General features: G+C 36.2%; 1 protein-coding gene across 1 annotated transcript in view; it reads right to left on the reverse strand.

The window, feature by feature from the left end:
* Nucleotides 1–16859, reverse strand: part of KANSL1L (KAT8 regulatory NSL complex subunit 1 like) — a 184618-nt gene that overhangs the window by 20995 nt on the left and 146764 nt on the right. The window contains exons 7-8 of the mRNA XM_047773390.1: nucleotides 4220–4385; nucleotides 822–929 (exon numbers count right to left, since the gene is read on the reverse strand). Coding sequence (XP_047629346.1) covers nucleotides 822–929; nucleotides 4220–4385 — 274 coding nt within the window. The remainder of the gene's footprint in view (nucleotides 1–821; nucleotides 930–4219; nucleotides 4386–16859) is intronic.

Raw genomic sequence — 16859 nt, forward strand, 5'->3', positions numbered from 1 at the left:
GTATTTATAAAAGCTACTGATTTTTATAGGTTTAATTAAAAGTCTGCGACCTTTTAGAACTCCAATTCTAACAGACGTTCAGTTGATTCTTGAGTTTTTGAGGGAGATGATGATTTCATCTGGATATAATTTATCTTAGTTCATGTGACTTTTTGATGTTGATAAAAATTTATTCGGATACATGATATGAAATGAGCATATAAACAAACTTTTCCCCCCAAAGACTAGCAATACTGTTTATTGAATATTTGTCTACTTTCTTATTACTTTTCAATTCTTCCCTTATATAATAAAGAATAGGCTATGTAGTCTGCTTCATGGATCTACTTTTGTAATGTTAGTAAAGTGGGATCTATGTCAATAATTATAGATTTTTGTTATATTTCCATATGTGATTGGACTAGACTCTATTTTTCCCAGAAATTCCTTTTATATTTTGCTTCCCAATGGGTTTTATAATTATTTTATTAAGTTAACCAAATCCTTTTAGAACTTCAAGATACATTGCATTAAACATAAACCAGGAAGAAGTGATATCCTTATAATTCTTAGCATCCAGTTGTGCTGTCTCTATGTTTATTTAAATTTCCCTTTATCAATAATATTTCATAATTTTCATTCAGTAAATACCATACTTTCTTATTAGGATTACTCTTGTGTATTTTCTATTTGTATGTGTGTGTGTGATTTGTGAAAAGTGAATATTAAAAATTAAGGATTTACATTTATTCCTTTGTTAAATTTTATATCCTTAGCAAAGGTAATTAAGTATATGAGAGATGTAAATGGAATATAAAGTACAAGATTTGTAAATGACATACCAGGTGATGGAGTTATGATAGAGTCTCCTACAAATTTATTCTCAGCAAGATCTCCTTTTATTTCAGTCTTTTTTAACAATGTTTCAAAGTGAAAATGAAGAGGTACATCTGAAAAAATAAAGCAAAAACAGCATTTTCAGTGAATATCACTGCTTGCAGACTCCAATATAAAAACTGCTTTCTTTCTATAAATAGCACATAAAGTTAGAAAATTAGGAAAGGCTTGAAAAATCACAGCTATTAGAAGTGGTAAGATATTCTTTCCAAGTGTTATCATTGGTATTTTGGAAATTACTGTACGTACTAAACAAATAATGCTAAAGATGAACAATTTCATAAACTAAAATAGTACATAAGATGAACAAAATTATAAATATTAAACATGGAATTCCCATCATGGCTCATGGAAACCAATCTGACTACCATCCATGAAGACACAGGTTTGATCCTTGGCCTTGCTCAGTGGGTTAAGGATCTGTCATTGCCATGAGCTGTGGTGTAGGTCATGGATGCGGCTCAGATCTGGCATTGCTGTGGCTGTGGCGTAGGCCAGCAGCTATAGCTCTGATTTGACCCCTAGCCTAGGAACCTCCATGTGCTGCGGGTGTGGCCCTAAAAAGACAAAAATAAATAAATAAATAAATAAATAAATAAATATTAAATACTATTTGCAGATGAAACAAATGCTCCCAAAAGGGTTTTAATAAAATATATAGCCAAACCTGGCTGACTCTAAGTCCCTTTCACCTCATCCCTAAAAACTGCATTTGACATTAAATGAAGTTTATAATGACATGGTTGAAGGAAAACCATTATAATTCAGATGGAACCTTTTATGATAATATCAAGTTCCACATTCCCTCAGTTTACTAGTATTATGAAAATTAAATCTACTTTTAACAAAGATCAAAACATATTGATAAACTAGTTCTCTTCTTTTACATAGAAACTTAGGGAGTTTCCGTCGTGGTGTAGCAGAAATGAATCTGACTAGGAACCATGAGGTTTCGGGTTGGATCCCTGGCCCTGCTCAGTGGGTTAAGGATCTGGTGTTGCCGTGAGCTGTGGTGTAGGTCATAGACGCGGCTCGGATCTGGCATTACTGTGGCTGTGGCCTAGGCCAGCAGAAACAGCTCCGACTGGACCCCTAGCCTGGGAACCTACATATGCCATGGTTGCGGCCCTAGAAAAGACAAAAGACAAAAAAATAAACAAATAAATAGAAACTTAGGAGAGAAATTTAATTCACTATGTGTAGATTATTCTATATTCTCACAAGCAAAAGAGGAGCTAAGTAAATAAAATACATGTGCTTCACATTTATTAACTAAAATGTTTATTTTTCTTTAATCAAGAATGCAAAAATAATTGTCTTAAAAAGCATTCAGTAGAGACACCTAAACTTTTTCCTAAGACATATAAAGAAATATTTTATAAAGCAGTTTATTCAAAGTTTTGCTACTGAAAGAGGTATTTTTGAGAAAACTAATTATGAATGCATAAGTCAAGGCAGACCCAGAAAGGGTCTGGATTTTAAACAAAGTCTCTCTCCATAAAAATGATTTGCTTTAATGGCAGATCCACATTCAGAGTGGAAAATATGCACACACAAAAAAAGGGTTCATAAGTATCATTTTGGAGAATGTCCCAAGGGGCAGAGCTAGGATGATTTCAATGCTATCACTCTACCATCATCATATGAAAACTATATGACAAAATGAAAATAAGAATACAAATTAATATGCTGTTAAAACATTTCAGGATTTTGATTATTTCTAATTACCAAAACATAAGTTTGTTTCTCCAAAGAAATATCACTTAACTTTTACAATAAAATATCACCTATTTTACCACTGTTCTTCATGAGTTGTGGGAAAACATAACTGGGGAAGATGCCTGTTCTACCCATATACCTGCCCTAGTACCCACACTGCAACCTGTTGTCTTTTATTAAAATATTTCATAACACTTCATTACACTTACTACTTTACATTTTAGCTGCCAAACTAGAATGCAAGTACCTTGAGGGATTTATTTGTATTTATACTCTGAGCACCTACTTAGTACCTTGTATACAACAAGTATTCAGATTTTTATTAACTGAATACAAAAAGAAATGGATAACCCTAAGTAGTAAGAAAGCTAATCCTAACTTATTAGATGAGACATAATAGGATGAAAGATATTTATGCCAGTTCTCAGATTTATGTTGCCAGAGAAACAAATCTACTCGTAGGAAAAGAGAAAAGCAATTAAAAGGTGTGGTTAGGAGTGTGGCTCTGGAGAATGACTACCTCAGATTAAATTCTGTTTCCATCACTTACTAGCTGTGTAATCTTGCTGAGTAATTTAATATCTCTAAGCTTCAATTCATATGTAAGATAAAGAAGACATCATATGTATTCTTTTATTTTTCCCACTGTATAGCACATACGTATACTTATGGTTGCACAAATTAAACAAGAAAATAAAATGTGCTTATAGACCCAGTGTATGCTAAGACCAAATGTAAACTGTGTTATTATTGTCATTTGTATCATTTTTTCTATTTTTAAGGTTCCCTCAAAAATGGAGTAAAATAGTTCCTGCCAGGAATTTACTTCAAGGTGTGGTATAACTAATAAACTAGTGTACTGGTAAAAGCCAAATTAAGATTCAGGGCAGGAATAGGTACAAAAAATAGTGCTTTACAAAGAGAAGCAGTCTCTGGATGATTAGAACCAAAAGCTGAAAAGGAAACAAAAGCCCATTTGAGATATCATCTCATAAAGAGAAGAACCCAAGATAACCTGTATGAAGAATGTTTCCTTTTTTCCTCTAAATATTTACTTCAGTTCCAATGTAGATACGACTGGAAACATTCAAACAGAAACCAAGAACTGGAAAGAAACAAAGCCATCTTAGGGATACAGGGATGCAACACCTTATCTGCACAGCTGTAGATTATAGATATTCTTGAGGTTCGAAAGTTAATTTTATCTAAAGATGGACAATTTTCTTGGAGAAATTCAATAATGATTATAGATGGAGGAATACTGTATGGCAGGGAAAACTCCATGCAAAACAACACATTAGGAAAAGAACACTTACTTACTGAGAAACATTCCAACAGCACAGCCAGGTTATCAATTAAATACTAAAAATTTAATACTCAAAGAGAGATCAAAAGCTAAGTATTTTCCGAAGTAAATCAAAATACCTTCCAAGGAATTAAAAAGTCAACTTGCAAAGATAGAACATTAATTCAGCATGTGACTAGATTAATTCCTCAATGAAAATTATTTAGTTTTAATATCCAGTGCCAACTGTTAAAAGTTTATTAGATTCCTTGTATTTATAGGGCTATATTTCACCATAAAAAATTCAGTTACTTAGAAATTTTTTATAACGAGACTCACCTGATGGCAATGATAGAACAGAATGGAAAGAAGAATCTAATTCTGATACATGTTCTCTTAATATTTGAGACTTTGAATTGTGTTCACAGTTACTCCAAATTGAAGCTGACTGCAGGCAAGACATTTGTGTAGTATTTAAGAATCTTGTTTCTTTTGAAGGCAAAGTCTGCAAGGAAAAAAAAGACTTCATTTTTGTTGAAAACAGAATCAGAGAGCATCTAACAGCTAGAGCACAGTATCTGAGTGACATCAGCAAAAAGTTCTAGATTACTAAGTCACCCTGGAGACAGTGCTTTACAATGACCTAGAGTTAAGTGATAGATGTTTTTGAGAGCTATGAATGTGACGACACTTGACTAGCCTCTTCTCAAGTTTTTCAAATTAAAAAGGAAGGTCTATAAAAATGGGTCTTTATCCCATCTTACAAAATCACAAAAAAGAGAAATGAGTTTGAACAACTTTTTGTCAAAAAAAAATTATTGCACTTCAGATTAGTGAGAAATGTCAGCGATGGTGAGCAGGTGCTATGCCAATATTAAAAACTGTTCAGGAGTTCCTGTTGTGGCTCAGCAGTTAACGAACCCGACTAGTATCCATGAGAACGCAGCGGGTTTGATCCCTGGCCTCGTTCAGTGGGTGAAGGATCCGGAGTTGCCATGAGTTGTAGCGTAGGTTGCAGACTCAGCTTGGATCCCATGTGGCTGTGGCTGTGGTGTAGGCCGGTGGCTACCGCTCCGATTTGACCCCTAGCCTAGGAACTTCCATATGCCATGGGTGCAGCCCTAAAAAGCCAAAAAAAAAAAAAAAAAGGGTTGTATATACAGTTGACCCTTGAACAACACAGCTTGGAACTGTGAGGATCCACTTATGTGCAGATCATGGGAACAATTCATGGCCTCAGAAGTTGAAACACAGACAGGGAGGAGGGCCAACTTACTTTACTGTAAAATTATACATAAATTTTTGACTGTGTGGTAGTTGACCCCCCCAACCCCTAACTTGTTCAAAGGTCAACTGTACTGTTTTTTTCCCCTTACAACCTGTTCTTTTCTTTTTCTTGCTTTTTAGTGCTGCACTGCGGTATAAGGATGTTCCTGAGCTAGGGGTTGAATGGGAGCTGCAGCTCCCGGCTATGCCACAGACACAGCAATGAGGGATCCAAGCCACATCCATGACCTATGCCACAGCTTGCACCAATGCCAGACCCTTAACCCACTGAGGGAGGCCAGGAATCAAATCCGCATCCTCATGGATACTAGTTGGGTCTTAACATGTTGAGCCACAATGAGAACTCCCGACCTGTTACAACCAGTGAGTGACACTAGGGTCTGTCTTAAATTATAATGCCAGATGATATCTACACTGGAATAACACTGAAGTGGTACAAAGTACTTCACATATTTATGTTAAGTAAATTGAATTTAAAATAAAAGGTTAAAATATATGTATAAAACATGCAATATGTTAAGTGAGTTTGAGTTTCTTAAGATCTCAATCCAGAAATCTCCAAAAAACCATGTTGCTAAATCAAAAATGTTATGTTGCTATGTTTTAAAAAATACGTAAGATTTTAAAATTATTATTAAATATTATTAATTTTTTTTTCTGGTTATAAAATTGGTATACAACTAATGAAAAAAAAATCTATAAAATAGGAGTTCCTGCCATGGCGCAGTGGAAATGAATCCAACTAGGAACTATGAAGTTGCAGGTTTAATCCCTGGTCTCGCTCAGTGGGCTAATGATCTGGCGTTGCCGTGAGCTGTGGTGTAGGTCTAAGACACGGCTTGGATCTGGTGTTGCTGTGGCTGTGGTGTAGGCTGGCAGCTGTAGCTCTGATTGGACCCCTAGCCTGGGAACTTCCATATGCTGCAGGTGTGGCCCTAAAAAGCGAAAAAAAAAAAAAAAAAATCTGGAGTTCCCGTCGTGGCACAGTGGTTAACGAATCCGACTAGGAACCATGAGGTTGCGGGTTCGGTCCCTGCCCTTGCTCAGTGGGTTAACGATCCGGCGTTGCCGTGAGCTGTGGTGTAGGTTGCAGACGCGGCTCGGATCCAGCGTTGCTGTGGCTCTGGCATAGGCCGGTGGCTACAGCTCCGATTGGACCCCTAGCCTGGGAATCTCCATATGCCGCGGGAGCGGCCCAAGAAATAGCAAAAAGACCAAAAAAAAAAAAAAAACAAAAAAAACACAAAACTATAAAATAAATATTTTAAAAAGTAAGAGTTCACATGTATTCCCTTCATCATATTTATCTCTACTTACTACAAAACACTAGGACTTGGAGTTCCCCTTGTGGCTCAGCAGCAACAAATCTGAGTAGTACCCAAGAGGACATGGGTTGGATCCCTGGCCTTGCTCAGCGGGTTAAAATATCTGACATGGACATGAGCTGTGATGTAGGTCGCAGACATGGTTCTGATCCCATGTTGCTGTGGCTGTGGCACAGGCCAGGAGCTACAGTGCCAACTGACCCTTAGCCCAGGAACTTCTACATGCCCTGGGTACAGTCCTAAAAAGATAAAAAAAAAAAATTAGGAGTCACTTTTTAATGGAACTGATTGAAATGCTTATACTAACTGAGATCTTTAGATGCTATTTTTTAAAAATTTAAAAACTTACATTAAGTTTGTCAGCTTTCTTGAGTTTGAGTCTCCTGGCTAACTGGTATTTTCTGTTTCCACAGCACCTTGGGCATAGCCATCTCTACCAGAGTATTCAACTAGATTTACCCTGGACAGTAAGCTCCTCGAAGGCTGTTACGATTTGTTCAATCCCATATTCCTGGAAGCTGACACAGTTCCTGACATATGGTATAAACTTGAATGCTAACCAAATTAATTTTATCTCATCTGCTTTTTAAAAAATTTAAGGAAACAGAACTTTCCAAATACACGTATTTCATTGGGGGGAAACAGTCCCTATTAATATATGCTAAAATTTATCACGTAATGACTTCTGTTTACATTCCACTGGCTAAAAGTTAGCTAGTTATTCCTAGCTGCAAGAAAGGCTAAGAAGTGCAGTCATTATTCTGGGTAGTCAAGAAACTGATGATTTTTTATAAAGAGTTATAACATGTGGATAATTGATTATAAAGAAGTAACTCATTTCCAAGGCTTTTTTTTTTTCTTTTTTTGTTTTTCAGGGCTGCACCCACAACACATGGAGGTTCCCAGGCTAGGGGTCAAGTCGGAGCTATTGCTGCCTGCCTACACCACAGCCACAGCAATGCTGGATCTGAGCCGTGTCTGCAACCTGTACCACAGCTGGTGGCAACGCCGGATTTTTAACCCACTGAACGAGGCCAGGGATTGAACCTGCATCCTCATGGATATTAGTCGGTTTGTTACCACTGAGCCACAACAGGAACTCCCTCCAAGGTTTATTCTAATAATGTTATTTGTATATACTACGGCAGTTGCTATTTCTTACCTTTATAAGATGCACTGGTACTTTTGACTCACCCTAGAATTACTTGTTCATTTATGATGTAGTTCAAAAAGATATAAGGAACAATTATTTAAAATTACAAAGGAAAAAATGTGCTAACCTCCCTTTTTCCATGTATGGCTAGAACACTATATAAAAGGTGATAAAATCTGAATATTTACCATATAATTAGTTTTCTCTTGTAATTTTTCCAAATCCAGGAAACCCATTAGCCAATTTGAAACTATCCTAAATAATTATGGAGACAAGTGAGGGGCATCTAGGAAAAGGCCTTTTTTTTCCCTTGCAGAGAAAGTGAAGCCCAGGAGGCTGAAAAGGAATGGATGGAGAAATAAGAGAAAAACCTGGAGATTCTTGTCAATAAAAATCCAAATGTCTAGAGGGTGTGATCAACAATAGCATATGGTGCATTAGATTCAAGCTAAGCCTGAAAAGTATCCACCACAGGCTTTAACTTTAATAATGAAACATTTCAAATATACAAGAGTGTATAATTTATAGGCCATAAAATAATATTTAAAGAACACCTATACTCACCATCCTACTTTAAGCAACAGAACAATACCAATACTGTTAATGACTTCTCTTCCTATCCGGCCCCTCATGAGCCTGTGCCAGAGATTGTTTTTCCCTCCCAATATCTATGCTCTCCTCATCCTCATTTTCAGCTGAGCACATTTCTCAAGCTTTCTTATACCTAAAAATTACTAAATTCTAGCCAGAAGACCACGAAGCGAAGTCATGTGTGCAACCTTTAGGGACAGACCTTAAGGAGGCTACTTAACCCTCCATTCTTCCACGCGTGATGGTGAGCCACCATAATCTCATGGGCAAGGTAATACCCCAAAGTTCAAACAAAAAGGCATGAGGAGCCTGGTTCCTAAATAACCCTGTAGAGCATGGTTGTTATGCCCACAATATTTTCCAATCTGTTACAAGACAAGCAATAAACTTTTATCTTACTTATATCACTATATGGGATTTCTGTCAAATTAAGCTAAACCTATACTTTGACTAATACAATATGCCTCCTTAATCATATTTTTCTCTCACATTTCCAGGACTGCTATCCTGCATTTTAATTTTAGCATTTCCTTGTTTTTTCTTTATAGTTTTGCCACAAAAGTATATATAATCAAATAAAATTTACTATTTAAATCTATATGCTTTTGGAGTTCCCGTCGTGGCGCAGTGGTTAATGAATCCGACGAGGAACCATGAGGTTGCGGGTTTGGCCCCTGGCCTTGCTCAGTGGGTTAAGGATCCAGCGTTGCCGTGAGCTGTGGTGTAGGTTGCAGATGCGGCTCGGATCCCGCGTTGCTGTGGCTGTGGCGTAGGCCGGCAGCTACAGCTCCGATTAGACCCCTAGCCTGGGAACCTCCATATGCCACGGGAGCGGCCCAAAGAAATACCAAAAAGACATAAAGACCAAAATAAATAAAGAAATAAATAAAATAAATCTATATGCTTTAAAATGTATATACACAGAATAATGCTAGATGTATTTTCTTGCTTCATTACTCAACATTATGTGTATGTAATTAATCATTCTACTGTATATAAATATCTAGATGGTTTCTAGTGTTTTTCTGTTATCATCAATGCTAGTATGAATTGTATTTGTTTCCTGGCACATGGATGAAAGATATTCTCTAGAGTACACTTTTAGAAATGGAATTGCTAGGTTATACAAATGCTCACACACATTCAACTTCACTAGGTAATATACTATATTACCAAGTAGCTGTAACTAACTTACACTCCAACAGAGCAGATCTGTTGTTACTGCTTCAGATCCATGCCAACGAGGGTATTGTCAGACTTCTTATTTTTGCCAATCTTAGTGGATACAAATATTATGTCATGGTTGAAATTTGTATTGCTCTGTTTACTGCTTAAGTTGACCACCTTTTCATATCTATAACTGGCCAGTCAATTTTCATTCTTTTGGGGAATACATGTTTTGAAAACTTTTCTATTGGGATGTCTTTTTTTTTTTTTTTAAGCAATTTTTAAAGTTCTCTTTAAATACTCTTGAAAGTTACAAATCCTTTTGTAGGGTCTATAAATTGCTTTCTGTCTGAGTTTCTCTTTTCATTGTGTGTCTTTTAATCAACAGACATTCTTAACTTAAATGTTTCTTTTATATGTAGTCTTCCCTTCTTTTTATCTTTTTTTTTTTGTCTTTTTTAGGTCCGCACTCTTGGCATATGGCGGTTCCTAGGCTAGGGGGTCCAATCGGAGCAGTAGCCTCCAGGCTACACCACAGCAATGCCAGATCCGAGCTGCCTCTGTGACCTGCACCACAGCTCACAGCAACCCCAGATCCTTAACCCACTGAATGAGGCTAAGTCCTCATGGATGCTAGTCGAGTTTGCTAACTGCTGACTCATGATGGGAACTCCTTTTTTTTTTCTTTTACTTCTTTTTATCTTGATGAGGAAACCCTACCCTTAAGTCATAAAGTTATTCTTCCACTTTTTTTTCTGTGGCAATGCCAGATCCTTTACCTCACTGTGTGGATCAGGGATTGCACCTGTGTCTTGGTGCTACAGAGATGCCACTGATCCCATTGCTGCAGAGCAGAAGCTCACAGGTTTTTATTTAAAATTGTGTGTGTGTGTGTGTGTGTGTGTGTGTGTGTGTGTGTGAGGTAGGGATCCAATCTCATTTTCCCCCATATGGGTCACCAATTGACATAACACCTTCAATTGAACAGTTAGTTCATCCTCTCCCAATCAATCTGCATTGCTGCCTATTATACACATCACATTCCATACATGTTTATCAGGGATCTCAAAGGTTGTACCACTTGTGTCTGCGTTAATAATCAATACTCTAATTATTACGACTTTTTAGTAAAGCTTGACATGTGGTAGTGCTAGTTTCTTTACCTTATTCCTCAGGGGTGCCTTGGCTATAACTCTTGGCTTTCACTCCTTTGTATATATATTTCTTATTGAAGTACAGTTGATTTAAAATATTATGTAAGTTTTAGGTGTACAACCTAGTGATTCACAGTTTTTAAAGGCTGTATACCATCTTCTATATAGTTTTAAAAAAGCTTTATTTCCACCAAAAACCTATATAATTTTGTTTAAAAATAAATCAACTGGAAGATTTTTGAGATTTAAAATTTTTGGTATCATGATTAAAGCTCATCCAATCCATGAATATGTCTTATCTCTTCATTTATTTAGGCCACCTTTATTTTCTTTCAGAGTTCCCACTATGGCACAGCGGGTTAATGATCTGGCTTGTCTCTGAAGAGGTGCCAATTTGATCCCTGGGCCAGATCAGCTGTGGCAGCTCTGGCTGGGATTCGATCCCTGGCCAGGGGAACTTCCATATGCCAAGGGCAGCAGAAAAAGAAAAAGAAAAAAAAAGGATGGGAGTTCCCATTGTAGCTCAGCGGGTTAAGAACCCAACATGGTATCTATGAAGATGGGGGTTCAATCCCTGGTCTCACTCAGTGGGTTAAGGATCTGGCATTGCCATAAACTGTGGCATAGGTTGCAGATGAGGCTTAGATCTTGTGTTGCTGTATCTGTGGCCAGCAGCTGCAGCTCCGATTCAGCCCCTAGCCTGGGAACTTCCACATGCCACAGGTGTGGCCCTAAAATGCATTAAAAAAAAAAAAGTACTAATTTAAAAAATTTCTTCTCTTAAAGTCTTCGCATATTTTGTTAGATGTATTCTAACATTCATCATTTCAAGTAAAAGGATATTAAAAATACGAGTGACATATATTGAATATATAAGAAAGTGCTAAACTTTCTTATTCTAATAATACTGTTTCTTTTAGTTTCCTACTAACCAAGCATATTACCTACAAATAATGAGTTTAGTTTCTCCTATTCAATCCTAAAACCTCTATTATCATTTATAAGGTTCCAATCATGATATATGGAGTGACTAATTCAAAAATGAATAGAACTGATCAGAGGAAATTTTTTTTGTTGTTCTTCATTATAAAGGAAATACTTTTAATTTTTCAGGATTAAGAAAGATGTGGATTAAGAATGACTGTAGGGTTTCTTATTGTGGCTCAGCAGGTTACAAAACTAACTAGTATTCATGAGGATATGGGCTCAATCCCTAGCCTCACTGGTGGGTTAAGGATCCAGAGTTGCTGTGGCTGTGGTGTAGGCCGGCAGCTGCAGTTCCAATTCAATGCCTTGCCTGGGAACTTTCATATGCCACAGGTCCGCCATAAAAGAAAAAAAAATAATTGTAGAATTTTTTTGTATAGCTTTACCAGGATATATTCCTACTTCGCTAAAAGTATTTTTTAAATATATTAATGTTGAACTTAATCATAGAATTTTTGTGAACATATTGAAATGACTACATAGCTTTTCTTCTTTAACCTAATCATGTGGTTATTACATTAACAGATTTTTAAATGTCAAAGCAAATTTGGATTATTCTTTTTTTTCTCTTTTTGCCATTTCTTGGGCCACTCCCACGGCATATGGAGGTTCCCAGGCTAGGGGTCTAATCAGAGCTGTAGCCACCAGCCTACGCCACAGCCACAGCAACTTGGGATCCGAGCCGCGTCTGCAACCTACACCACAGCTCACGGCAACGCTGGATCCTTAACCCACTGAGCAAGGGCAGGGGCCAAACCCGCAACCTCATGGTTCCTCGTCAGATTCGTTAACCACTGTGCCATGACGGGAACTCCTGGATTATTCTTAAGGAATCTTGCTAGAAGGTTACCAATTTCTATTCAAAGAATCAGCAACTGAATATTTTCTATATTGTATATTATTATTCCTTTTACCATTTTCCTAAAAACAATGGGATGTTAGAAAACTTTAACTTCATTTACTCTCCTCTTTGTTATTGTCATTAAGGCATTTTAATTCTATATACACTTAAAAACTCAATATCACTATTATTATTTTTACTGTCATCACTTATATCACCTATTTACATTTATCCTTTCCAATGTTCTTAGCTCCTTCCTATAATTGTTTCCATCTGGCTTTTCCTTTTGCCATCATTATAGTATAGATTTGCTGGCAATAAAGTCTCTCCATTTTTATCTACCTGAAATCTTTGTATAGTATCATTTTTGCAGGATTATTTTTGTGGATATAGAACTCTAGGTTGGCTTTTTTTTCTTTCAGCATTTGAAGGATATTTTCATTTTCTTCCGGTTTCCACAGTACTACTGAGTAATTAAGTCTTAGTTTTGTCCTAATTTGAAGGTAATGTCTCTTTTATCCTGACTGCTTTTAATATTTTCTCTGTGTCTTCACTTTTTAGCAAGCTTGCTATATATAATGTGCCTTGATATAGTTTCTATGGGTTTGTTCTTTTCAAGGTTTGCAGAACTTCTTACATCTATGGCTAGATGTGCTGTTTTAGTTTAGGAAGTACTGTCATTATCTGTTCAAATGTTACTTTTGTCCTATTCTCTTACCTTCCTAGAGTTGATAGCATATATGGTTAATTTTTTTTTCACTGATTCTCAGTTCTCTGTTTTTGTATTTTTTATCATTTTATCTCTGTGCTTCTATTTGAGTATTTTATATTAAAAGGCTTTTAGTTTATTGTTTATGTTCCATCAAATCTGTAGTTAAATAATTTCACTGCAGTGATTCTCAGGGAATCCAACATGTGACAGAAATAAATACTGACATTTTCAAACTTGTGATAGAAAAAGATTAAGCTATAGCTAAATGAGCTATTTTATTAAGAAATCAGTTTTGAAATTAGAAAAGGCAATTTCATTTCTGTCCATGAAGAAATAAACAAATGGAAAGTAATTAAACTTAAAAGCTTTTGTGCAGCAAAGGAAACCATCACCAAAATTAAAAGACAACCTATAGTGAATGGGTGAAAATATTTGCAAATAATACAACTCGTAAAGGGTTAATATCCAAAATCTATAAACAACTCACATAACTCAAAAGCGTAAAAACAACCCAATCAAAAAATGGGAAGAGGCCTTAAACAGACATCTTTCCAAAGAAAACATGCAGTCAATAGGCACAAGAAGAAAAAAAATCACTCATCATCAGAGAAATGCAAATCAAAACCACAATGAGATATCTATCACCTCACACCTGTCAAAATGCCTATCATCAAAAATATACAAATAACAAAGGTTGGCGAAGATGTGGACAAAAGAGAACTCTCATACGCTGTTGCCAGGAATGTAAATTGGTATAGCCCTAGGGAAAACAATATAGAGGTTCTTCAAAAAACTAAAAATAGAACTATCATATGATCCAGCAATTCTACTGCTGGGCACCTATCCAAAGAAAATGAAAACACTAATTTGAAAGGATACATACACCTCTGTATTAACAGTAGCATTATTTACAATAGGCAACATATGGAAGCACCTAAATGCTCATCAATAGCTGAATGGATAAAGATGATGTGGGGGGGTGTGTGTGTGTGTGTGTGGGTGGGGGTGTGTGTGCAGATGATGAAATTAAAAAAAGAATGAGGAGTTCCTATTTTGGCTTATGAGGACTCAGGTTCGATTCCTGGCCTTGCTCAGTGGGTTAAGGATATGACATTGGCACAAACTATGTGGTGCAGGTCGCAGGCATGGCTTGGATCCCGCATTGCTGTGGCTGTGGCTTAGTCCAGCAGCTACAGCTCTGATCTGACCCCTAGCCTTGGAACCTCTATATGCCATGAGTGCAGCCCTAAAAAGACAAAAAAAAAAAAAAAAAAAAAAGAAGAAGAAGAAGAAGAAGAATGAAATTGCCATTTTCAACAACATGGATGGACCTAGAGAGTATTATGCTTAGTGAAATAAGTCAGAGAAAGACAAATATCACATATATACAGAATCTTAAAAAAGCAAAAAACAAAATGAATGTATAATAAAATAAAGGGGGGAGGGAGTGGCATGGATGGGAACTTGGGGTTAATAGATGCAGGCTATTGCCTTTGGAATGGATTAGCAATGAGATCCTGCTGTGGAGCACTGGGAACTCTGTCTAGTCACTTATGACGGAGCATGATAATGTGAGAAAAAAGAATATATACAGGTATGTGTAACTGGGTCACCATGCTATACAGTAGAAAAAAAAAAAACAATGTATTGGGGAAATAAAAATAAATAAATAAAATAAAATAGAAACAGATCACAGATATAGAGACCAAACTAGTGGTTACCGGTAGAGAGAGAGAAGGAAGTATCAGTAAGACAGGGGTAAGGGATTAAGACACAAACCACTATGCAGAATAAATAAGCAACAGGATATACTTTATAGCATAGGAAAATATAGTAATTATTTTATAATAATTTTACATGGACTATTAATCCATATTGAATCACCATGTTGTACACCTGAAACTAATGTGGATAATTATTACAAATCAACTACACTCCAATTTAAAAAAAAGTACAGCTATAGGACTTGTATCAAACACTTGTCTTCAGAACTTGGACAACAGGCTGCATAGGATTTATCCCTGAGAGAAGTAAAACAAAAGATATGATCATATAGAGCTATCAGCTTTTTTCCGCACAGGGTGGGGGGCCCAAGTAGAATATTAAAGTCTAGATGACTTAAAGAGACAGATGATAAAGTTTGAGGAGAAAAAGATGGCTACAATTTCTAGGAGATTGCCATTAAGGAAGTCATACAGAGGAAGGGCTACAGAAATTCACATAGGGTACATTTCAATCTTCTGTCAAATAACACTTTACACATTCATAGAGTGAAACAACAAAGGCCAGTTTAAGGACAATTAATTTCAACTGAAGAAAAGAACAAACAACGAAATGGTAGATTTAAGCCTAACTATATTATAATCACATTAAGTATAAATGGTCTAAATACTTCAGTTATAAGTCAGAAACTTTAAGAATAGATTAAAAGGCAAAACCTAAATATATATTGTCGACAACCACTTTAAATATAAAATCATAGATGTTATAAGTGAAAGAATGAAAGCAGATATGCCACCTAAGCATTAGTGATTAAATTGCTGGAGTAGCTATATCAGTATCAGTGAAAGTAGATATGGGAATAGGAACAAATATAATAATAAAAGGGTCAAATTATAGGAGTATACAAAAAAAAACCCCAAAAACTAAACACTAATGCAGGTACTAACCAAACTTCAAAATATATGAAGCAAAAACTGGAATAAGTAAAAAGAGAAATAAACAAATACACACTTAGAGGTGGAGATGTGAACACAATTAGGGTGGAAATCAGTAAGGATATGTCTTTACCAGTATTATCAATCAAATGAACCTAGTAAACATTTATATAGAAAATGTCACCAACACCCCCCCCCCAAAAAAAAAACCCCAGGAAAATGTACACTTTTCAAGTGTGCATCCAGATAGAATATATGATGGGTCATAAAAGAAATCTCTATAAATTAAAAGGACTGAAATCATACAAAGTATGTTTGTAATCACAATTGAATTAAATTAGAAGTCACAAAGAGATATCTGGAAAATCTAAAAATATTTGGAAATTAAACATAATTCTAAATAATCCAGAGTCAGAGTTCTTGTTGCGGCTCAGCGGGTTACAAACCTGACTAGTAGCCATGAGGATGCGGGTTCAGTCCTTGGCCCTGCTCAGTGGGTTAGGGATCTGGCATTGTCATGAGCTGTGGTGTAGGTTGCAGACACAGGCTCGGATCTGGTGCTGCTGTGGCTGAGGCACAGGCCAGCAGCTACAGCTCCGATTCAACCCTTGGCCTGGGAACTTCCGTATGCCGCAGATGAGACCCTTAAAAAAAAAATCCAGAGTCAAAGAGGAAACCACATGAGAAATTGGAAAGTATTTTTAACTAAAAAAATATACTAAAATTTGTGGCATGTTAAAGCAGGGCTCAGAAGGAAAATTATAGCTTTATATAGTTAGAAAAGAAAGAATAAAAATCAATTTTTAGTTTCCACCTTAAGAAGTTAGAAAAAGAGAGGGAGGCAAATTAAATCCAAAGTAAGCACCATTTACTTAGGATACCACCACACACTCAGTAGAAGAGCTAAAATTAAAAGAACTGAAAATATTGTGCTTTATATAACAAGAAAGGGAACAATCGGAGTTCTCATACATTTCTGGTAGTAATGTAAAATGATTCCATCCAAAAACAATGACACAAACATTGTGTATTTATAGCAGCTATATTCACAATAGCCAAAAGCAGAAACCACCCAAATGTCTAAGAGTTCATGGATGGATAAAAA

Source organism: Phacochoerus africanus, chromosome 3, assembly GCF_016906955.1.
Source record: "Phacochoerus africanus isolate WHEZ1 chromosome 3, ROS_Pafr_v1, whole genome shotgun sequence".
Classification (NCBI taxonomy): domain Eukaryota; kingdom Metazoa; phylum Chordata; class Mammalia; order Artiodactyla; family Suidae; genus Phacochoerus; species Phacochoerus africanus.